Source organism: Desmodus rotundus, chromosome 8 (assembly GCF_022682495.2).
Source record: "Desmodus rotundus isolate HL8 chromosome 8, HLdesRot8A.1, whole genome shotgun sequence".
Taxonomy (NCBI): domain Eukaryota; kingdom Metazoa; phylum Chordata; class Mammalia; order Chiroptera; family Phyllostomidae; genus Desmodus; species Desmodus rotundus.
The window spans coordinates 41,422,469-41,446,112 of record NC_071394.1 but is presented as its reverse complement, the minus strand read 5'-3'; the positions used below and the strand labels follow the sequence as shown (position 1 = coordinate 41,446,112).

General features: G+C 40.8%; 1 protein-coding gene and 1 long non-coding RNA gene across 12 annotated transcripts in view; one reads left to right on the top strand and one right to left on the bottom strand.

The window, feature by feature from the left end:
* The window catches only part of ASPH (aspartate beta-hydroxylase), a 204,374-nt gene extending 183,917 nt beyond the window's left edge, over positions 1-20,457 (bottom strand). For 4 of the 11 annotated variants that reach the window (XM_045204916.3, XM_053929582.2, XM_024572000.4 and 1 more), the window contains exon 1: positions 20,102-20,453. In XM_045204916.3, the coding sequence (XP_045060851.2) occupies positions 20,102-20,228 (127 nt within the window). In that variant the 5' untranslated portion in view covers positions 20,229-20,453. Of the gene's footprint in view, positions 1-20,101 lie in introns of all 11 variants that reach the window. The other 7 variants (XM_053929580.1, XM_045204921.3, XM_045204919.2 and 4 more) reach the window with 4 other exon arrangements.
* A 308-nt stretch (positions 20,458-20,765) lies between these two features.
* Positions 20,766-23,357, top strand: LOC123477884 (uncharacterized). Its single transcript, XR_006652904.2, has 4 exons — positions 20,766-20,827; positions 21,117-21,313; positions 21,884-21,940; positions 23,184-23,357. It is a non-coding gene; the product is annotated as an uncharacterized lncRNA (long non-coding RNA).
* Positions 23,358-23,644: the final 287 nt, after the last annotated feature.

Genomic DNA, 23,644 nt, shown 5'->3' with positions numbered 1-23,644 from the left:
CAACCAGAAACTCTGAGGTGGTGAGTTGTTAAAACAAAAATGTTCTATTTTTAAATCCAAAATCCATAACAAAAAAGCCTAGCCCTACCTGTAACTCTGACTCCACTGCGACAAGCGAGGTCACAAAGCCCTTCTGTAGGACCATGACTGATTTGCAGCCGTGCCCCTGAAGGATTCTGGACCTTAAGCCACTGAGAGAGCAAAAGATGCACGCCTTCCACCCCCATCAGTTCCCACTTTCAGGCAAAAGAAAGCAGCCTTCACAATGCACTGTAAGTGCAAATGGGGAGGGGCAGAGCAGGGAGTGGGGTATGAAAGTGCTAGCACAAATTATACAGAAAATCCAAGCGTAAATTACAAAACATATGCATCTTACAGAGCTACAGGCCACTAAACAAGTTAATGCCATTTGCACAATACATTTTGGATGTATTGTGTAAATGGCATTAATGTACACAATACACAACCACCTTTTACTAAATCAATGAATAATAATGAAGCTGAATAGCTGAAATAAGTAAAAAGCAGGAATGGCTGCAACTGCCAACTGTGTAGTGAAGAATTAACTTTACCCAAAGAGAGGTGTGGCTTTTGCCCTTATCTTCTTGGAGGTGATCTCTAGGTCCCTGGAATGTCCTGCCTGATAGGAGTGACTCTTGTTGGTCTGGAGCCTTTGGCCACTGGACTAATATAACTTACGATGAGGTTTGGGGGCAGGCTGTTATGGACCCCGATCTCTGCAGGAACGGAAGGCTAGAGGTCAGCCATGCTGCTGAGCAGCAGCTAAGAGAACTGGGGAGGGATGGCTGCAGAGAATGGGTGACCACTACCAAGGGGCATGCACTCCTGGTGAGATGTCAGCTTCCCACGAACCAGAGTGGGCAGCAGTAGAGCACTTGGGTTTGTACCATCTTGCCAGCATCTTACTCAGAATGGTTAACTGCCAGGCAAGGGACTCCCAGGAACTAGAGAGTAGGGTCTTCCGCAGGAGTAGATGCCCAGGAGGGTTGGAAGGCGTGGTCCTTATCAGGCCTGCAGAGAACTCACAGAGGAAGCCTGTGGGCGCCTGTCATTTGCAGGCAACCATGGACAGTTATCAACCAGCAGAGGAGACCCTGACGGGCCTGTGAGGTGGCAGTGGCCTTTCCCTCTTGACCTCTCCCTTGCCCCAGCACCCCAGACAAGCTAGAGTCTAGCAGAAGCAAGGTGGACACTGTCCCAAAGCGCCCATGCAGAGAGAGCACAACCACCCCTTCCCTGCGCAGGCCCTCCTTCCTGCCTTGCTTCTAACAGGGCACAAGACATTCTGCAAGGGCCATGAGATCAGAGTTAAACCAGACAGACTCGTAGAAATGGAAGGTGACTAGGATGTGAAGAATCCATACCAGAGACGGTCAGGAGTCTCTGCCACCCAGAGGTTCATCTAGTCCAACTAAGCACAATGACCAGAGGAAAATGAAGCTTCATATTAATACCCTGGCACATAGACTGCTAAGTAAAACAGCTTCAAAATGTGGCTGCAGACATTAGGCCGAACCATAAAGAACTGTCCGCATTTGACCATTTGGGCCAACAAAAAATGGCTATTTCATATGATTCGAACAAGCACCTTTTTATTATAAAAATTTCTGAACACACAACAAAGCTGAAAGAATTTTACAGAGAACACCTGCATACTATCACTTACATTCTACCATTAACATTTTATTATAATGCTTATGGCCTTCTATTCATTCCTCTCTTCCATCCAATAATCCATTATATATATATAACACATTTCAAAATAAATTGTGGACATTAGTGTACTCCCCCTAAGTACTTCGGCTTCTATATCATAAACTACACCTTACTTTTCCTTATCGGTTTTTATTTACAATTTACATGAAATGAAATTCTCTAATTTTAAGGTATATATTCCCTGAGTTTTCACAAACATATACAGCATACAACCCACATCCCTAAGGCTGCCCCAAGGTTCTGATTTGATTTCACTGTAGGTAAGTTCTGCCTGTTCTTGCAATTTCCTAAAAATGGCATCACACAATATGTGCTTGTTTGCGAGGCTTGTCTCCCTCAGCTTTCTGTTCCTGAAAGCCATGTAAGTTATGAATAGTAGGAGTTCGTTCTTTCCTGTTGCTGTGTAGTATTCCATTGTATGAATATACCAAGCATATCAGAGTGTATTCACTTTCCTGTTAGTAAAAGCTGGACTCTTTCTCATTTTAGATTATTATAAATAAAGCTACTCAAAATATTCTTCTACAAGAGTATTGCTGGCATATTAAAAATATGTGCTTGCATTTCTCTTGGGTAAATACCTAGGGTTGAAATTGCTAGGTCGTAGGGCACATGTATCTTTAATATTACAAGAAACTGCCAGATCTTTTTCCCAAAGTGGTTCTACCGTTTTACATACCCACCAGGAATGTCGGAGAGTTCTTTTGTTCTGTAATCCTGTCAACACTTGGTGGTGTCAATCTTTTTAATTTTAGCCACTCTGGTGAGTATGCAATTGTAGCTCACTGTGGTTTAACTTACATTCCTCTGAGGACCAATATGTGAGCACTTTTGTTCAAGTGTTTATTGATCATTTTTTAATATTCTTTTGTGAACTGTCTATTCAAATTTTTTGCACATCACATGCACCTATTTCTATTGCTTCAATTGAATTGCAGTTCTTTGTATTTCCTAGACACCTGTTCTTTAACAGATGCACCTGTTATAAACTTTCTCCCAGACAATGCCCTTCCTATTCATTTTCTTAAAGCATCTTTTGATGGGTACACGTTTTTAATTTTGATGATGTTTATGTATTAATTTCATATATTTTAAAATATATCACCAGGTTGGAAAATGTTACTTAAACGTAACAGGGTTTCCATGCCTCACATTCTGAAACGTGACATCTCCTTCAGCACTTGCACACTCGTTGATCTCTGAAGCACAATCACTACCAGAAGCCCATTACTGGCTCAACACTGTGCAGTGAAAAAGAAGATCATGAAATCCAAGGCCCGCATGTCAACTAAGTGTGTTAGTGCAGGTGTCACAGAGAGTAAAACCAAAAGGAAAAACCATTTTAAGGGATATTTTCATTAGTTGTGAGAACTCACAAAAATTTCTAAGCCAGTTATTTTCCCCTCAAATTCAACTGGATGGAACATATTGCCTCTGCCACACAAGAGCCCTGCCAACTCTTGAACCCGACTTCTTTCAAGAAGTAGTTCATTTGTATTTTTACATGTATGTTTCTGTCCAACTTTTCATGACTCACAAATTTAAATTACTAGACTGTTGTAATGAGGAGAAATAAAAAAAACCCTCCTTTTTACAATGATTTTCACCCTATCTGCCTCATCAAATCTTTAGAAAAATCACAAAAAGCAACATACATATTTTAGAGGAAAGGTATATAGTTTACCTGTGAGACTTTGTGAGGGGAAATCTAATTGAATAAAAAAATCCTTATTGTAAGAGAGACATCAAAAATGCAACGGTGGGTTGGAAGATCAGTTTAAAAGACATTATTAGAATAAATTAGGAAAATTGAACATGGACTTAATATTAGGTAAGACTAGTTTAGCAGTGTTAAATTTCCTGAGCATGGTAATTACGTTGTGGTTATGTTGGAGCACATCCTTGTTCTTAGGAAAACCATCCTGAAGAATTCAACGGTAAAGTATCATGATTTAACTTTCAAGTGATTCAGCAGCAAAATGAATAAATAAAAAAAAATAAGTGTGTGTGCCTAGAGAGACAAATAGAAGGCAAACGTATCAAAACATTAATAACTGGTGAATCAAATAATCTTCCTTATAACTATATTGAGGGTCTGATTTTTTTTCAAATTAAAAAGTTTGGATAAAATAGATTTTCAGGCTCACTTTAAAGAATTGGATACTCTAGAGGGTAAGGGTCAAGAATCTAAAATATTAAAAGCTTCCAGTTTAATTCATGAGTGTCTTCTAGGTAAGTAGAAAAATAAAATAAAAAATGTAAAGCTTTAAGAATTAAGGATGCTTCTAGAGACAACCAAAGAAACTGAATACGGAGTGCATTTGGGTAGTACCAGTGTTAAATTTCCTGGGTTGGGGACTCTATCGTGGTCATGTAGGAGGACGTCCTTGTCCTTACGACACACACGGAAAAGTAGTCGAGTGAGTTAACCTGTCATGATGACGACAACTTACTTCGGCAGAGTTCCAGAGAGAGAGACAGGTGGATACACACAAAAAGAGGGCGAATGCAGCAAACTGTTGACAGTGAGTAAATCCACGTGAACCGTACCCACAAATCTCTCAATGGACAAGTCTTTTCACTCTTATGTAGGTTTGAAAGTCTCAAAGCAAAAAATTGGAAAAATGTAAAAGTAAAAATAAAATTCAATGGGCTTAAAAAAAATAGAAGTGAAGAAACAAGTCCTAAACCTAACAGTAATGAAAAGAAAAACACCAATTCAGCCCCTGGACTCAAACTTATTAAAATCCAAATGGAAAACTGTCTCCCCTCGATGTCTCCTTCACACAGCTTCACACACTACAAGGTCTGTCCAGAAAAAGTCCAGCCATTGTTAATATAACAAGAACAATTCGTGCAACATCAATGTAACCTGGCAGCCAAGGAGAGTGGACTGGAATGCACAAGTGTGAACAATGACGACTTCACTGTACTAGTCAGTGGAGGGGGCAGACACCATTGAGTGAGCATGTGTACTGTGTGGCCGTCACATTAGAAATGACTGAGTTAGTAGAGCAATGAATCTGCATCAAATTTTGTGTTAAGCTTGAACATCCCTCCCTGGAAACTATTCAGATGATTCAGAAGGCTGCAGCTGTGGGCGACTGATGATTGGCAGCTTCATCACGACAACACGCCCACTCATGCATCACATCTGTTGCAGAGTTTTTGGAGAAACATCAAATCACTCAGGTCACTCAGCCCCCCTGCATCCCAGATTTTGTGCCGTGCATCTTCTGGCTTTTCCCCAAACTAAAATCACCTTTGAAAGGGAAGAAGTTTCAGACCATTGATGAGATTCAGGAAAATACGATGGGGCAACTGATGACAATTGGGAGAACTGTGTGAGGGCCCAAGGTGCCTACTTTGAAGGGGACTGAGGTATCACTGTCCTGTGTACAGTGTTTCTTGTATATTGTTTTGTCTTCAATAAATGTCTCTATTTTTCATAGTACATGGCTGGATACTTCCTGTACAGACTTCATATTTCCATCTGCCTGGTGGACATTTTCCATGGAATGCCCTGATTTTCACCTCAGTTTTTAAATAAACCTAACTCCTCTACCACTGGGAAGCCATTCAAACACTTGGAGAAGGAAATGTCTCCTAGGAGGACTATTCAGTCCAGACCAGCTATCCCCAGGTTTTCACGACTCCCTCACATTATGCTTAACACACCCTCAACCCACGGGCCTCATTTGAAAGCTCACTCACTCTGAGCAGCCTCCCTCACTGCCCCCTAACACACAGCCCCTACACTGAGACCACAATTTCAGATGCAGCCCACCCAACACAGGGGGATTTCCACCTCCCTCACTCTGGTCACTAATAGCTACATCATGCAGGCAACTCCCTCTGAGACTACAAGCACTTAAAAAACCAAACAAACAAAATGCTAGGCCTTCTGAAAAAAAATAGATCTACTACTTCAAGCCTCTCGCAGCTTATCTTTAACAGTGAGTTCCTTTTGCAAAGTGCTAACCCTGTTCAAGTCCACCTTCCCAGCCAGGCCATTCTTGTGCACCATGGGTCTTTCCCTCTGGCCCCACTTTTCCCTCATAGCCTCGTGCCACCCACACATTTAATAAGCACAACTGGGCAGGCCTCTCTTGCAGCTGACCTCACGTCATTAAATCAGCACTCTGTGGGCAGAGTTCTGCAGTTAACAGTGATTCAAACCAGATCATGTGACCAACATTTTACCATCCTAAGCACAGGGGACTTTCAGAGATGGTTTCTAAATACCTTGAAGTAAGGAAAAATGATGCTGTATCCTGATCACTTAGTCTAGAAAGCTTCTCTAAATGCATAGTTTTTGCTTTTTAAATAAACTTGCATTCCTTACATTCCTGTAATGTCTTCTCTAAGTATGAAAAAATAATTTTTAATTCTAGAATTTGACTAGTATTGTAATGAGACATCGGTTTACAATTGCCCTGAGTCTACCTTTCTTTCCTTTAATAAAACTGGGCCATTTGTCCCTCCAGTGTCTTTGCCACCTCTTCTAACTTTCTTGCTTTCCCAAAGATTAAGAAACTTTCACTGGGGCTGTAGTTTTGAGTCTTGGAAAACCTCAGCTCCTCCTCAGTTAATCTTTGCCTCCCTACTCCTTGATCATACACACCTCACTCATTCCACAAACGCTTACTGCTCTGCAGGCCACGGAACACCAATGCCCCCAGAGGCTGGTGCTAGACGTTAGTGCTGTATTCCCTCCCCGTTGGGCACTAGGCCTGGAACACAGTAAGCCCTCATTAACCTCACTGGACATGCACATGGTATTCCCATAAAAATCTAAAACATACATATCTGGGGGGTGGAACACCAAAATTATAAAGCAAATCTTAACATACATGGAGTATTTTAAAAACAAACCAAACCACACAGGGGTGGAGGTTGAGCTGGTTCTGGATGAGGGACAGGAATGGACAGCAGAGGTACTGATAGAACTTCATCAGCTTCATAGACTTGGTTGCCCCCTCCCACACCCCAAGTCTGTGTCCTTTTCCTCCCAATCCCACCCCACTTCAAAACCAAAGTAATGGTTATTGTCACCACACGTTCAGAGATGGCCCCAACCCTCCTCACTGCCTCGTTTCGCTCTAAACGCCCTCCACAACCTCTCCTCAGCACCAGCCTCAGTGACTGCACTCCCTCTTTCCCCTGGATGAGGTCACCCAGAATGAAAGTCACCAAGCACACCACTGCCCCGCGTTTGACACCATTTCAAATGCTGGTGGCTTGACTATGTTCTGGAATAACCTGGTCAGCTTCTAAAGCAGACTAGGAGTATGACCCAGAAGATCTGAATACCTAAAAATGCTGGAGTCGCACAGCTTTATGCAAGTGATAGAGAAGCTCAAGTTCGGGCAGCAGGCATGCTTTACAGGCGCTGACCAGGCAGGCCCTCTCCCGTATCTGGGGTTAAACATTTTCAGTGCCATCCTGATAGAAGTATTGCCCTAAATAGAACACTTCCAGTCAACATACAAGTCAGGTCAGCAAAACAAAAGGCGTTCAGCTCTATAAGCTAGTAATAAAAATCACAAGGTGGTAAATTTTAAATGGCTTCCCCAGTTTTTCACATACACCTGAATATTCATTCATTCCACACTCTTAAAATCCCTACCCTTTGCTACAGCAATGAGCAAGGAAGGCCACCTGCGTTACAGTCGGGGGCAGGGGGGGGGGAGAAAAACAAATTTCACTTTGGTTCTATTAGGATAAAAGGGTATATAGGACAATACGGATTTAAATAATCATTTGGGAAGAATCAAAGTCTTGTATGTTAAAGCTACAGCATTTAAGGTATAATCTGCTCCAAACTCTTCTTCATAAAGGTTACCACTGTTCACTTCACAGTTTTCTATTTTTCTATCAAAATTGGTCAATCTTAGGTCTTAAGTCAAAAAGGAAATACTCACCATTCTTATAAAGGAATTTTAAAAGCCAAAACCAAAAATAAGGAAGAATATTTTAGTAGTATTACAGTACTCACATAATCAAGTTTAGCCTATTTGTGAGTCCTATTTAATAATAAAGTAAGAGGAAAATTGAAATCTTGCAAAGCAAGCAGGGTATTTCCAATTTCACAAAATACAGAATAAAATGTCTGTTTCCACCCAAAGTTCTTCCCAAGCAGAATGAACTATGAATGAGATTATGAGGAATGCCTCTCATGGCTTCAGAATAGGTGTACCTCCGAAAGCTACCGTGTTGAAATTACTAGCACAGTGCCTAACCAGTATCTATTAAAGGGCTCGATCTACTTAAAAATTCTACACCAACGAAGTATACACATTCCTAACAATTTTACTGTTTGCTTCTTTAGCTTGGACACTTATACACATCAATAAGACTTTCTGATCTGTGCTCATAATATAAACCTAAAAAGTCCACATGCAACACGTACCTTTTGAGTACTTATTACATGCAAAGTCCGGAATACACAAAACCATAGCGCCTACCCTCACTGCCCTTCTGGTCTACTAGAGGGAAGACTTTTGAACCATATTTGTTCATTCCAACATTTACTGAGTACCTACTAAGTCCAGATAATCATTTAAGCACTAGAGACAAAAAGAAAACAAAACATGGTGCTTACTGTATCAAACATAAGGAGGAACTGTCCCAACCCTAGTTCAGTCTGATGATATTTTGTTGTCTAATATCACGATGGGACCTGTAAATGAATAAGGATGCTAAAATAGCAATACGCAGAGGGTGCTATATATAGGGGCCCACAGTGGGGGTGGGGGAGAAAACAAAACAGTTTACAGGAAGATAAGGAAGGGAGAGGAGCAAAGAGCTGATGAAGCAGCTAAATCTTGAAGGATACACAGGAGTCACTCAGGGAAAAGGAAAGTGAGAAGCTGTTCTGAAAAAGAAACAGCACGTGCAAATATGGAGACCACAGAAAGTAATTTAATGTGGCTCAATTAATACAAACAGAGAGAGAGAGAGGGAGAGAGGTGGGGAAGAGAGAGAGAGGGGGGCAGGGAATGGCTAACGAGGGTAAAAGGAGGAAGATCGTAAAGGGCCTCCTACAGCACGCTGATGGATTTACAATCTATCTTGAGTACCTGGGTATTCAGATACGGAAGTGGACATGATCGAATTTCCACTTTATAAAAATAGTATGACAGAGGGTGAAACAGGGCCAGTGACGAGACTCTGAAATGCTCAACTGAAGTACCTTTACAGTTGAAACTGGGATCTACACTCTTTTCTGAATGTCCCGAAATCCATGAGCTTTGACAAATTAAACTTCCATTTCTTCATCTACGAAAAGAGAATTTAGATAATTACTATGAGAATGAAATGTAAAAATATAAAAATGTACACAATCTCTGACATATAGTTAGCACTCGATAAGCGGTGGTTCATGTTTTTCCTGTCATTAGTGTTATTCGTAAGTCCCGTAGCTCAGGAGCACTTTAGAATTGGGAGCCATCAATAGTTAATAATTATGAAGAGTGTGTAGCGTGGGATCAAAGCAAGGCCAAGCAAAGAATCCTGGGAAGACTATCCTTTAGGGAGCAGAGAAAGTAGAAGAACAAGAGCCCAGCGGAATTAGGGTCGAGGTAGTCTCTGTTGACTCCGGCCAGAAAGACCTGAAGTAAAAGAGAAAAGAAAATGAGCTCATATTAATTTTGTAATATTTTGCTGGGTAGGGTAGGCGGAGTAGGAAGAGCTTTTTGTGTTTTTTGTTTTGTTTTAGATTACGTGAGAAAGACTAAAGAAAGGGGTGTGAGGGGGTGGAGAAGAGTTCTTGGGGAGAAGGAGAGTAGGGCTCACAGTCCCTGACAAAGTGATGTTCACTTAGAATAATACCCGGAGAGGCTCAGGATTTCTTTCCTAGCCTTTGTTTTTCTCTTAGGTAGGTGGAGACCCAAAGGTCCGTAACAGCTGTGAATGCCAACACTTTCTATTCTCACTGTGGTACTGACTCATCTCCACCCTACTGGGGCCTCTTCAGGCTAAAGAAAGAGGAGGGGCTTTACCGAACTACCCATTAAAGATACACCTCACCAGCTCGACTGTTGCGAACTTTTCACGTCCAAATGAGAGCAGTATCTCTTCAGGATTCTCAATTTCATTGGCTTTAGCCACCACTCTAGGTCCTAGACCCCGTCTGCCCACTAGGGGGGAAATCAGCCTCAAGTCAGTTATCTCCCAGCGTCATTCAACTCACAGGCCAATCCCCACCCAGCACACGAGAGAGGAGCAACTCCTGAAGGACGTTCTCTGATTTCTTCTCCCAATGGGAAGATGTCATCGGTCAAAACTGAATGGGAAGCAGTAAGGCACTGAGCTCAGGCAGTTGAAGATGTAAATCACTGGTGGTGAAATCATGGTAAACATCAGCTGAGAACACAAAGACAGACTGCAAGGCTTTGCTGAAGGACCCGCTGAGGGAAAAGGTCTGGAATGTACACACTTTTATGTTTACTCCAAGTCAGTACTCATTTAAGCTGGTGAACTGTGCTCTGTCTTACTCAATCGCACGCTATTCTTATGCAATCATCTTCCTGATCACAAGAGAAGTCTAAAACTTGGCTTGGGACTTACTAACACGAATACTGTCTTACCTCTGGAAAAATTAAATGAAATAACTTCAAGTTGCTTATCAGCTTTGCAACTTCATTATACATTATTTCACCTTAAAAACATCCTAGCTCTACAATCTTACAGAGCAAAAGCGTAGGTGAAACACTAGGCTATGTCTGGCACATAACCTTCTAGCACCTGTCACATGAGCCAGAGCCCATCAGAACTGTGTCTAATCTGTGTCAGGCACCCTCGGCCCCCAGGGTACTTATCTACTGATCACGTCTACATAGACCATGTAGCTGAAACCCACAAAATGATCGAATAAATCTGAAAGTTCCAGAAAGCAAGAACTGTGCTGTATTCATGAAGAGGGTAAGTTCCACTCTGAACAAAGCGATGCACCCCGTGTTAGTCACAACCACACGAGGAGGAAAGAGGTCCCCCAACCCAGTCAACCCAGCCTGATCACTGGTATTAGAGGGCTTACAGTCCCACAGATGTTAGGGTAGCCAGTCTAGTTTACAAAGACATCGTTTCAATAAACTCTGAAAACATTTTTTTGTGTCTAAAAGCTAGCTATGATGTAAAGAAGCTATACTTAGTGATTTTTAAAACAATTTTACTGTATTGCAAGGTAATAGCTATATTCTGTTTTCAAGAGTTACAGCTAAAACCATAAACAACTTTTGGCAGCAAGTTTGAAAATTCAAAGGCAGAAACAAATACTACATCCTCAATAAACGTAATGTGCCTAAGAAGAAACAAAAATGTAACTTAGCCAACCTGACCCAAGAAGACAGAGAAGACTTAAATGGTCATATAAATGTTTAAACTGTGAAGCAGTTTCCCCTCCTCCTGACCCCGTGTCCTCTGTAACGGGGGCAAATGACAAAAAGGCTCAAATGAGTTATGCCAAATAACTAATCTTATAAAGCTACAGCAAAATAAATAAATAAATAAAGAGGAAGTCTTCCTAAATTCATTTATGTGGCTAATAGAACCTTGATAACAAAACCAGCAAAGAAAATTACAGGTCAATTTTACTTATGAATATAGTAACAAAACTAATCCAATAATATTGAGAATTATGTAATATCACATGGCTGAATTTTTCCCAGAAATAGGAGTGAGTTTAACTTAGGACGTCTGTTATTATAAATTATAATACACACATGCACAGAAAGCTGAGTACTAATCATCACGGGGAAGGAAGGGCCTCGAGGGAAGAAGGGAGAAGGAAAAAGGGAGGAGGAGAAGGGGAGGAAGAGAGAAAGAAAATTATGCAGCCACATCCCTCATGAACACAGATGCAAAACTGCTGACAAAATATTAGTGAATATGCCCTGGCTGGTGTGGCTCAGTGAACCAAGTGCCGGCCTGTGAACCAAAGGGTTGCTGGTTTGATTCCCAGTCAGGGCACATACCTGGGTTGCAGGCTAGGTCCCCAGTAGAGGGGTGCGAGAGGCAACCACACACTGATGTTTCCCTCTCTCCCTCCTTTCCCCTGTCTCTACAAATAAATAAAATATTAAAATAAAAATATTATCAAATAAAGCACTGTATAAAAAAGATAATTCATCATGACCAAGTAAGGCTTATGTTAGGACTGCAAGGTGATTTAACATTCAAAGCATCAATTAATACAATTTACCATATTAACAATATAAAGATGAAAAGCCACATGACCATTCTGATTGGAGAAAAAACATCTGACAAAATTCTCAACCTAGAAATACAAAGGAATTCCCCCAACCCTAAAGAAATATAAAACACAAAATAAACATCAACATTAAAAATATTTGCACTTCCAAAGATACGATTAAGAAAATGAAAAGGTTAGTCATAGATTGGAAGACATATTTGCAATACTTATCTGCAAAGAACTTCTAACCAGGACATATGAAAAGTGTAGAAAAATAACACAGAGACAAAAAGCCAACAAAGATGGATAAAAGAGCTAAACAGCATTTTCACACAGGAAGATAATGTATATGGCCAATAAGCACGAGAAAAAGTACATGGCATCAGTCACAGAATTTTAAACTATAACGAGAAGCCACAAACCCTACAGCAGAATGGCTAAAACTAAGACGACTGACACCACCAGATGTTCGTACAGATGAAACACAACTTACTGAGCATTGTGGACGAGAGTGTAAAATATATTTGTACGTGAAAAATCTAACAGTTTTTGTTCAACAAAATATACCACAGAATATGACAATGTGATAAAAAAAAAGAAAAAGAAAAAAAGAATATGACAATGTGAACAATCAGACAGGAAAAGCCCTTTGCCACAAAAATACTCAAAAGGCTAAGGATACGGAAAGAAAGTCTACAAATAAAAAATAAAAATACAAAAGAGAAAAAGAAAAATAAGCAAAATATACGAAGAGGCAATCCACAGGAAAGAAACCGTGAATGGCTATTCTCACTAGTAAGTTCAAAGGGGACCAGGAAAGTTCAAGTTTAAACCACCATGTACTACTTCACGCCTACTAAACTTGCAAAGAGTAAAGCTCCCCTAGTTGCAGCACAAAGGGAGCTCCAGTCATTGTGGGCGGGAGTGAAAAGTGACACAACCACTTTGGGGTTAAAAACTTCGTAGTATCTAGTAAAGTTCAGTATGTGTGTTTGCTGTGAGCCAACGACTCCAATCCTCAATCACACTCCAGAGCCACCGCAGGAGGCGGACCAGTACGCGCGTTCAGGGCAGCAGTCTGGGGGGGAAAGAAGTCCCGTGTTCTTTCACAACAGGCTGGCTACACACAAAACGGCACGTTCCTGCAGAGAAGAACTACATACACAGGGGTGGGCAGAAGTAGATTTACATAATACAAATAAATAATGCAATAATTAATACGTAATAATTCAAGAATAAACTGTGTTTTGTCCCTTACAACTGTAAACCTACTTTTTGCCCGCCCCGCATGGGAGTGGAGAGCCGGACTTCGGTAGAACTCAAACAAGTGGGGTCAAACTCCTATGCCAAGGGTGGGCCAGTTCACAAAACCGCCAACATGTGCTAAACAAGTATACATGTATTTCTATACACAGGGATGTTTCCTAAGCAGTTGTCACATGTATTGCTTTTAATGGTAGATTTTACATGAACAAGTAGAAAATATATAAAGTGCCGCATAACATTATATAATATTACTTGTGTTTCTAATATATTAGAAAGAAAGGCATGAGAATGATTATAAAAAATGTATAAGTGGCTGGGAAGAGAGAACACAGGAGAGAAGAAACCAAGAATTTGGAACATTTTATTTCTTCACCTGTATGGTGGATATGGGTGGGTATTCATTGTACCACTCTTACGCCTATTTCTAGATCCTAAGTATGTACTATTTTAAATAGAGTTTTAAAGAGAAGCACATAGAAATATTAGCATTCTAGAAGTCAGAGAGGTGACTCACTGCAAAAAGGCATGGAATAATTTCTAAAACCCAGTGACAAATATCTTATTCAAACTGATTTGATTCAAAATATGGGAAGGTAAAATTAATGTTATTCTTTCAAAAAAAAAACCCCATTTACAACACAGATTTTTATTTTTGTGTAAGACAAAAATCTTACTGCTCCTAAATAAAATTGACATGTGAACCTAAGATCAAAAAGGCTTTCCATCATACCATTCCAGGGGAAATTGAAATTTAAAACAGGGGGTGAAAGGGCAGAAATCATGTATATTAGCAGTATAATAAACAAGAAACAGAACTGGAGACAGAATAGAACAAGAAAGAGCAGTGAGTCTGCAAATGGATGGCAGAAAAGGCTGCCAAACTTCTTTACAATATGAGAAAAGGCAGTTACACAATACTGGTTATGGACTAAAGTTATTTTATCAAACAATATTCTCACTTTAAAATTAACACTGATGCTGGCTGGTTTCCATACAGCGTGGGTTAAATCTGTAGGCAAACAGGAGGAAGAGAAGTGCTGGCATTTCTCCCAGTCCAGCAACAGGGGCTTCCACTCTGTTCCAACTGGACACACCCTCCACTATCCCGGGCCCTGTCTGATGCATTAACTATGAAACAGCACGAGAGCGTATGTGATCGATGGCGACAGTCATGCTGCAGCCAGAATGGCCAGGCAGGTCACCTGTGGGGCTCACAGTGGGGGCAAGGAACAGCCCGGATCCCTCAAAAGATCTTATGTAACTATTTTTTAAAAGATTTATTCACCATGTGAGCTCAAAATTTCCTTTGAGTCTAACAGGTTACCTACAGCAAATTACCTGATCAGAACTAAATTAACTTCAGTGGTTTGCCATTAAAAGATAACCATATCCGCTAAAGGCAACAAAGATACATCCCTTAAAAACAAGTACCAAATGCAGACCAAATGCCTAAAGCACTCTCATTTCAGAAAAATAAAGTAAATAAAAATTTAAAAAAAATAATAATGACTCACAAGAAAATACCATCTGGCTCTCAGTACTACCAGCAGAGTGAGAAAGTTAAAAAAGTTAAAGCACTGGGCTCCAGAATATCCATCTATAGAGGTGCACAGAGAAGAAGAGAAGGAAGAAATGAACCACCTCATCTCCAGCTGTCTAAGAAAAACAGCCCGAACTGTAGGACCAAACCCCAGACTTGCGTACCCCCAGACAGATAGGACATGCACGTGCACAGTGCCAAGCAGACTCTGGACAGCAGGCACTGAAACATGAGGGAGCCCTGGTAACCCCAAGTATCCCTACAGGTGGCCTAGGCTTTCCCCAGAGATAGGGCTATGCTGTAGATAGGTTCTATGTACATACAGGTTTTTGTTAAGGGAAGTCAAATTTAAAAATGGGTTTGCTTGTTTGTGTGTTTTACATCTTGATATAGAACAGCGATTTTCAACCTGTGTGCTGTGGCACACTAGTGTGCTCCAAGAATTTTTAAAACATTCAATACCTCACTATTTAGTCAAAGGCACTGACCTCTTTTCCCTTAGATTGTTAAATTAAAAAAAAAAAAAGGCAACAGCCAACACAACAATAGGCATTGGTGTGAATGAATCAAAATTATACCTATGTTTGGTCAGATCGGCAGAAAAATATATTTTTTTGGTGTGCCACAGAATTTTAGTAATTAGCTTATGTGTGCTATGAGATGAAAAAGGTTGAAAATCGGTGGTACAGAATGAGGACAAACCACTTAGAAGATGTAGAAGTATCCAAGACACAAACTAAGTTGCATATTTTCATGATATTAAATCAGTGTTCTGGAAGACCATCAGAAGACTAAAATGTATCTGAGCTGTAGTAAAATAATGTTACAGACCTCAAAGGGATTAGAGAATAAATCAGCAACTTGAAGGTTGATGGGATACTTACACACCCCCAGAACGAAACAGAAATGTTTCAAGTTGTATCAAAAGCCACAGTATCAGAAATGACCTCCAGAACATCCATTTTACTTAAAACACAGATGCTACAGAATACTATAATAAAACATGACTTTTTCTTTTTACAATTATCTAAAAATTCCAAGCATGCAATGAATGGCCTGCTCAGCTCTATTATCCTTATAGTCTTCAAACTTTTGTACTCTCTTAGATTAAAAATACCTTAAGGAAAACATCTAAAGACAGAGAAGCATATAAAATTGGTTTTAGAGCTGTCATAACTCTGAAAGGAAAGGAGAGAATAATTCTTCTGTTTAAGGAGACTGACATTAGAGAGGTTTTAATGACTTGTCACATGGTTCTTGGATATGAATCCAGGTCAACACTGTCTCCCAAATTACACTGCCTTTCTCAAGAAATAAAAAAAGTTTATTCTACTGAGACCAGAGAGCTGTGGGTTTAAATGCCATGCTAATTCAAAACTAGGAGGAGAGCCCACATAAGCCTCCATCAAAGTTACTCTACTGGTAATCAGTAGAAAATGAAAACCTCTCATTTTCTAGTAATCTCTGAGAGATGCATACTTTTAAAACAAGGTTAAAATATAGCTCTTTCCTTCTATTTCCTAAGCCCAGTACAGGTTAATATGTTTGGTCTTTTTTAAATGTGTTCACAAATTCGCTCGGAACCTTGGTTAGTACTTGGTTTCATGGGACCTAGCTGGGTGGACAGAGTGCCGCTCCAACTGAACACAAAATAGTGCACATTCTTGTTGTGGAATAATTGTGGCCTTCCTATCTTTTCACCCTAGAATGGCGAACGGAGGATTAAGCAACTGGCCCTGAAGGTGGGGAAAGAAAATGGAATTTCGCCCAGGCCTGTTCATTCAAGGAGGCCAGAAAGCAATCAGCAGTGCATCATATTCGTTAGTTACTTAGTAGCCTAAGAGATACTAAAAGTAAAAAACAAAAGCATTTCTAAATGATCAATATCCAACAAATGAATCTGCAAATGCATAAATTTTGCAGGTAGTGTATGAAAACATTTAATTCTACAAAAGAGAAGCCTAAATAAGCAAGGCTGCCAGGCACAAACTGTTACTATTAAATTTCAAAGTCTGCTGTTGAAGACTTTGAGAGCAGTGGCTAAGAGTTTTGAAGTAGTTGTCCATCGACAGTTCTGAGTATGTACAGGACTAATTAAATTTCAAAAAACTAATTGGTGTTATATAATCTGAGGCTTCAGATTGGAGGAAATAGTGTTCTACAGTGACACCTACTGGTAAAGGGTGGTGGAGCAGCATGATACTATTAGATAAAATATAACAAATGCTACATCCCTGTAGCATATTAGAAGCTACAGGTAAAGATGGAATGATAATCAGAAGGGAAAAGCTAAATAAACAAAAACATTATACACACCAGTGTCTGTGTACTACAAAATATGCACAAAGGACATCATGATCCTTCTTAACCAGAGATTTTCAAATCAGTAAATCTGAAGGTGGTTTCTTCTGGCCCCAATTGGCTATACAAGTCAAATTTTTATATGCAAGTTAAAGGTCCAGTTTACTCATGTCTCTTTTATATTTTAAGGAATAAAACTGCAAATGGTAAAATTGAGCTTTATAGGAAACTAGACATTTTAGTAGTTTTCAATTTCAGTTAAGCAAAATGAAAAGCAGACACTTGCTTTAAAAATCTAAGTGTTACATAAATCCCCAGAGTTTCAGTTTCCAGATACTGCTTCTCAACATGCCCACCTTTCCCCTAAAGCACATGCTTCAAAAGACTGGGTCCTCTTTACCCCATACTTTCAGACAACAATTACACAATAAAAATGTTAAATGTGACCAATGTCATCATCAGCTTCAGTCTCTCAGTGCAAAAACATTAAAAAAGAAAAAACTCACTATCTGAGCACTTGCCCTTCTCAAACTACGCTTTTCAAATGTACGTTTCAAACATAATTTTAGCCCCAGGAAGTTTAATTGATAAAATGACAAAAGCACACTTTTCCTAAATAACTAGTTGGACTGTGCCATAGAGGGACCCAGAAGGCAACTTAAAAAATAATCTACCTCAACTCCAAGACTCTCATAAAATTTTACAAATTAGACGATCTATAATGCAAGCATTGTGGTATAATAAATGAACAATAGAAAGCCTGAGTTCTAGTCTTGGATCTCCCATTAACTAGCTGGGTTTTCAAGAACATCACAATTTTTAATGAACTAGACAACTTCTCTGGACATTAATCTCCTCATCTCTAAGATTAGAGGGAGAACCAAATGGGCCTCACAGGAGGCCCACTGCTAATATGTCTTTGGCTTCTATGATTTCTCCAGCAGATGGGAAAGGCTTGGGCATCAAACGTCTATACTTCAGCGACCCAAAAAACAGAACAACGAAAGGGAAGTTGGCTTTATCTTTTGGGTATACCATGCTACAAGAACAATATAAATCAAATCACACTGTCAGCACTGCTATGTAACTTTTCGACTGAAAGAATCCTCATTCCCATCGCCAGGGCCTTCTACCTGGCACATGACCAGAACGCAATATTTACTGAAAAAAATAATGCGTGCAGAAAAAGACTACTCATTATGTAACATGCAAGACTCCAATACCCAACCTTTAAACGCTTTGAGGCTTTTTTATTTGTATTGTGTTTATGTAATACTGGTACTTTTTAATAATTCTCCTTCATTTACTATGTCTGTTTTGTGACAATTATGGAATCAATATGTAAGATGCTTAAAAGGCGGTAGGTCTTCAAATATGGGCAGAGGTCGCCCTACGATGCCTGAAAATGAAAATCAGAATACATTCATTTAGGTCACAACATTTCCTAAATGTATGAACTGCCTGTTAAAACTGGTTCAGTTATTGGTTCAGTTCAGTGGCAGTGGAAACACAACACATACAGATTTCCCAATAGTAATTCTTACCAGTAACAGGCTGTGTAAAGTGACCTCCTCGGGTGCAATCAGTCCTCTCGACTCATGACTGAAAATGACTTTTTAAAAATGCAATAAAGATATGCTTCCTTTGTAAATAGCTACAGAAAAACTTCTGAAAACAATTAATGTCCAAGTCTTGTTCACCAGCTTTCTCTGCTGGTGCATAAGATACACAATGTCTCTTCTCATTTCTTATTACCTTGGAAAAGAGTAGCCAGAGCCGCCTGAGCCAGCTCATTTACTCTTTGGCCTACAAGTCACTGACTGGCACTGGAGGACAAGTGACAAAAGTATACAAAGTTTTTCTTATGTCAAAGGTAAGTCGATATGATTGCTTTGAATGTCAAACTGTCTTTTTCCATTGCCAACACAAATACTAGTTCTCAGAATGTAAATGTGCACAATGACTTTAATTGTACCATTTAAATGTATTCATTCATTCACTGATCAAATATTTATTGAGCACCTATTAAGGGCCAGGAACATTCTAGGAGTTGTGAATAGAAATAAACAAGAGGAGGGAGTAAAATAGGAAGACAATACACAAGAAAATAAATATGATAATTTCAGATAGTAATAAGTGCTATAAACAAAGAGCTCTTTGAAGTAGGGATATGGTTATCTGATTTATTTTCTTGATAAATATGAATACGTTACATGTAGACCTCAGGAAACAGAGTCTACTCTAAATCATTTCAAAAGATCATTTTCAAAAAGTTTACAGCTCACAGCCAATACACATGTGTATTGCAGTTTCAATATGTGAGGAGTTAAAGGAAGTATAATTGAAACTGAGAACCACTGAAATATGAGATGAAACAGATTTAAAACATCTACTCTCTCACTGGTGGGTAAGCACATAGTGTAGAACGGTAAGATTTAAACACACACACACACACACACACAATGGCAAAAGTAGAGAAGCTCGCCCAGTATTTTATGGTATTCCATAATAGTTTAAAAGTAACTACAAGGCATGTTAAGAAAGCTACATTAAGGCAAAAATATTTAAAATAATTGCCAAGAATAATCAAATCACTCCCCCCACATACACCCCCCATAGATTATCCTTTGAGTTGCTCTTAGAAGAGGTTGATTTGGCAGGAATTTATTTTCTCTGACTTTGGCTCATTTCCAAACTCCCCAATATATGCAAGGCAAAGGTAAATTGTTTCTTTCACTCCCATCTTCAGTCCCATGGAAAGCCAAGAAAGTCTCGATCAATAACCGCCATCTCGGCTGCGCCCTGCAGGTGAGGGATCAGCAGGGATCAGTCAAGAAGGGGCTCCCCCGCACCACCAACCCAAGGCCGCAGACCCTGATCATTGGGCCCCTCCAGTCTGCCCGGCAGGCCCACCAAGCTCGGCCTCTGCCCGCGCCAACAGGAGGAGGAACACAGAGGATGGAAGAGACTCACAGAGGAACCTGGAGAGAGGACCGCAACGCCCGCAGCCCGGACCGCACCCCTACAGCCAGTCCCACATCCCCGCCGCAGGCGCCTCTCACCTCTCCGGGCCCCGGGGCTGCTGCTGCTGCCGCTGCTGCTGCTCGAGCCACTATTGCTGCTGCCGCTGCTGCTGTTGCTGCTGCTGCTGTTGCCGCCGCCGCCCTTAGCATTCTTACGCGGAGCCATCGCGCGCACCTCTGGAACAGTGCGTGGGGAACCAGGGGTTGCGGGGGCCGCTGACGGTGGCGGGCGCTGTGGCGGGTGCGCGGCGCGGTTCCTATAGCAGCCCCTGTGCCTCAGCACCTCCCGCTGCGCACTGGAAGACTTTTGATCGCGTGCGGGCTGCGCGTGCCCGGCGCTCTACAGCGCCGAACCCAGCGACTCCCTCCAGAGGCCAGAGTGCGACTCCCCGGCCCTTTAGGCCACGCCCCTTCCCAGCCTAGCCCCGCCTCCCTCCCGCCCAGCAAGACTGAGTGATGGGGAGCGGAACCTATCACAAGGGACCTATGAAGGGGTGGACTCCCGCTGCGCTTCCCCGCCCCCTGCAGACTTGGGGCTGTTCTGGCACAACGCAGCCGCCAGTAAGCGCAAGACGCTTGCGACTTTCCAGGCATTCCCTGTCCTTTGGAACGTGGCAAACGTGGAAGCCGAGAGGGCTCTCGCGAGTGTTGGAGGACCCCGCAAGATCGCGCTGGGGCGGGGCTCGGGGGAGGGGCCGGGACCGGCAGACACGTGTGCAGCGTCGGTTCAGAGCGCACCTCAGCTTTGCCTTTCGTTGGGAATTGGTTCGTGTCCCACTTCCTTATACTTACCCGTACCAGGGAATGCAATCCTGCTTCTTGCGAGAGATGTGTTTCTTGTCAGTATTAATATTAAGACATATCTGAAATGGTAGTAGTTCTATCCTTAAGCAATACATAGTGATAGGTTCCATTTTAAAGCAGGACTTCATTTTGTTCATGCCATCAATATTTTTAGAGAATTATACTTAAGAGGTGCAAATGTAAATGTGAAATTAAAAGTTCATTTTCTTGTACTGGGTGGCACCGTCTACCTGAAATTCACCCCTTCCAGGCTATGCCTACTTGCATCTTTTCTTCTGATGCTCCGAAACCATGGGTCCCCTGTGCAGTCACAGTCCGTGAGCCTGTACTGCCTCTGAATTCTTCATGTTACCTAAAAAATGCCTGGACCCATGGAAGAACCAAAAGGGAACCTGAAGTCAGGAACATCATCTTCATTTCTGTGTCTACAATTGCCAACAATGTCTGGTGGGTAAGAGACAAACAGAGAAATGTTTGGTGATTTGATACATTTCTGGCAACTTATTAAGACCTTCCCCTAATTCTTGACCATGTTTCAGATAACCTCTCTGGAGTGTCTCAACAGGGCTCAGGACCCAGATACAGCGGTTACAGCGCGGCATCTGGTTTTATTTCTCTACTGCAGCCCCAGCACCCCACCCCCATTGCCCAGTACCCCAGGCCCACCTTCTCTTCTGCTGTGAATAGCTCAATACCACTGGTCGTGGTGCATAATGGGGAGAAGGCCTCTCTCTCCCTTTTATGAAATAATGTTAGTTATCAAGATAAAGCAGAGGCAGGGAAGCTCACAGAGTATTTACTGAAGTAGCTCTTTGTTTTTATCAAACAACATCTACTTCTACACATCCTTTCTCCCAAATGGACCCCCTTTCAGTGGGGGGTGGGGGGACTGGGCTAAGAGAAATCTAAGTGATAATATTTAATATAAAATAATGAGAGCTAAGCTGAGAAAAACAATGCTCAAGATGACAGAACTCCTAAATTATCACAAAATCCTGTTATTGTGTCCATTTGTAGGGATGAAGTACCTGAAGCCCAAGGAGGTTAAACAAAGTATCTGAGGTCTCAGAGCTGGTAAGTGAAAGAGCAAGGATATGAACCCCCATCTGGCTCCAGAGTCCATGGTCCAAATTTTTCTTTCAGGACAAGGCTTGGTTTTGAGCAGAGAATATCTCACCTGGCCCCTCTTCTCTTAGTAGATGTCTCTGGACCCGTATCCACAGTCCCTGCGAAGATAGGTCTGAAATCTAACGGTGGATGCTTAGCAAAATCCACCTCTTTGAGGAAATCAAGTTTCTTTGCTACCTGACTCCCAAATGCCCTAAAGTGATACTCTGCCTCTGCATTTCCAGAAAGCAGATCTAGTAATATTGACAGGTACACTGCTGTGCATCTTTGGCAGTGCCAGGCCAAAACAGAGGCTTTGAGGATACAGAGCACGGGAAGTTAGAGGTTACCTGACTTCCTCCTTGTACCACAGGAAAACAGCTACAGTGACATTTATCAGTATTACACAAATGTATAACAATGCTTATGTCATCAGATACTATTGGCTATCTATACAGTCTAGTGTCAGGGAGAAGTTTCACAGTACTGGGAACTGATAGAATTTTCTCCCTGACACCAAGATAAGGATCAGTATTACACATTTTACATCTGTTCATGCTTCCCTCTTTATGAGCATTCAGAACCACAAAACTTACCTTAGATCCATGAGCTTCTGGCATAAGTCTTTTTCGCAGCATTGGGGTAGGGTTACGGTTAGGGTCAGGGAGTCAAAGTTTCCTTGAAATTAAACAAAAGGTCAAATATTCCTACTAGCCTAACCTCATTTCTGTGATTTCTGAGTAAGCTACAATTGAACCCTTGGTGAAGCAATGTGAAAAGGACCATAAAGACAAGACTTAACTAGGACAATGTGTTAAAATACTACTTTAATAGAGCTTTTAAACTGGGCCAAATGTGCCTTTCAGATATTTCCACAAACTTTCCAGTGCTTTCACAGGGATTTGCAAGTGAGAACTTGAGGGCAAGATCTGTCCTAGTTTTGTGTGTGTGTATTGACCCTTCCACCTCTAGTCAAATGCTTTCTAAATTAGGTGTTTCGGGACTTATTTATAGCCACTGGAACACTGTTTTAAAGTTGCATGTTTAATCTGCTTCCTAGAAAGTGCTGCTTATTTATGTGCTGTCTTCCTAATGTGAAATGTTATTATTGCAAACTAAAGGTATTTCCTCATCCTTTATTTACTGCCATAATGGGAAAAAAAATGAATTTCAACTGCTTGTGATTCAGTTGTATGTTTTTATTTTACAGTGGTGGAATTTTTTGAACTGAAGGCTGTGCTGATAAGTACCAGGGCACTTTTAAGGCATTCTGGACTCGAAGTGTCCTCAAAGCAACTATTCCCATGTGAGTTATTTCTCAACAAATAAATAAACTTTCATTTTCATCAAAACACTTGACTTTATATTACCACTGAAAGCAATCTTGGATACTATCTACATTATAAAAATATAGAATGAACTTATGTTAGCAGAAGTAACTTTAAATCTAGTCCAATATATTATTTTGGTAATGTGTTGTAATAAAAAAAATAATCTGAAAACACTAGCTAAGAAGCCTGTCATTTCTTTTTTCATTTCTGTTCTTTACATGTTTTTCTATCAGGATTGGTACATCTTAGTGCTGAATTTCTTTCCTGATAAATAGCATGTAATTAATGGTTATTGCTGTGTCTTAAGTTTCATAGTACAGGGAACTGATAGAATTGATTT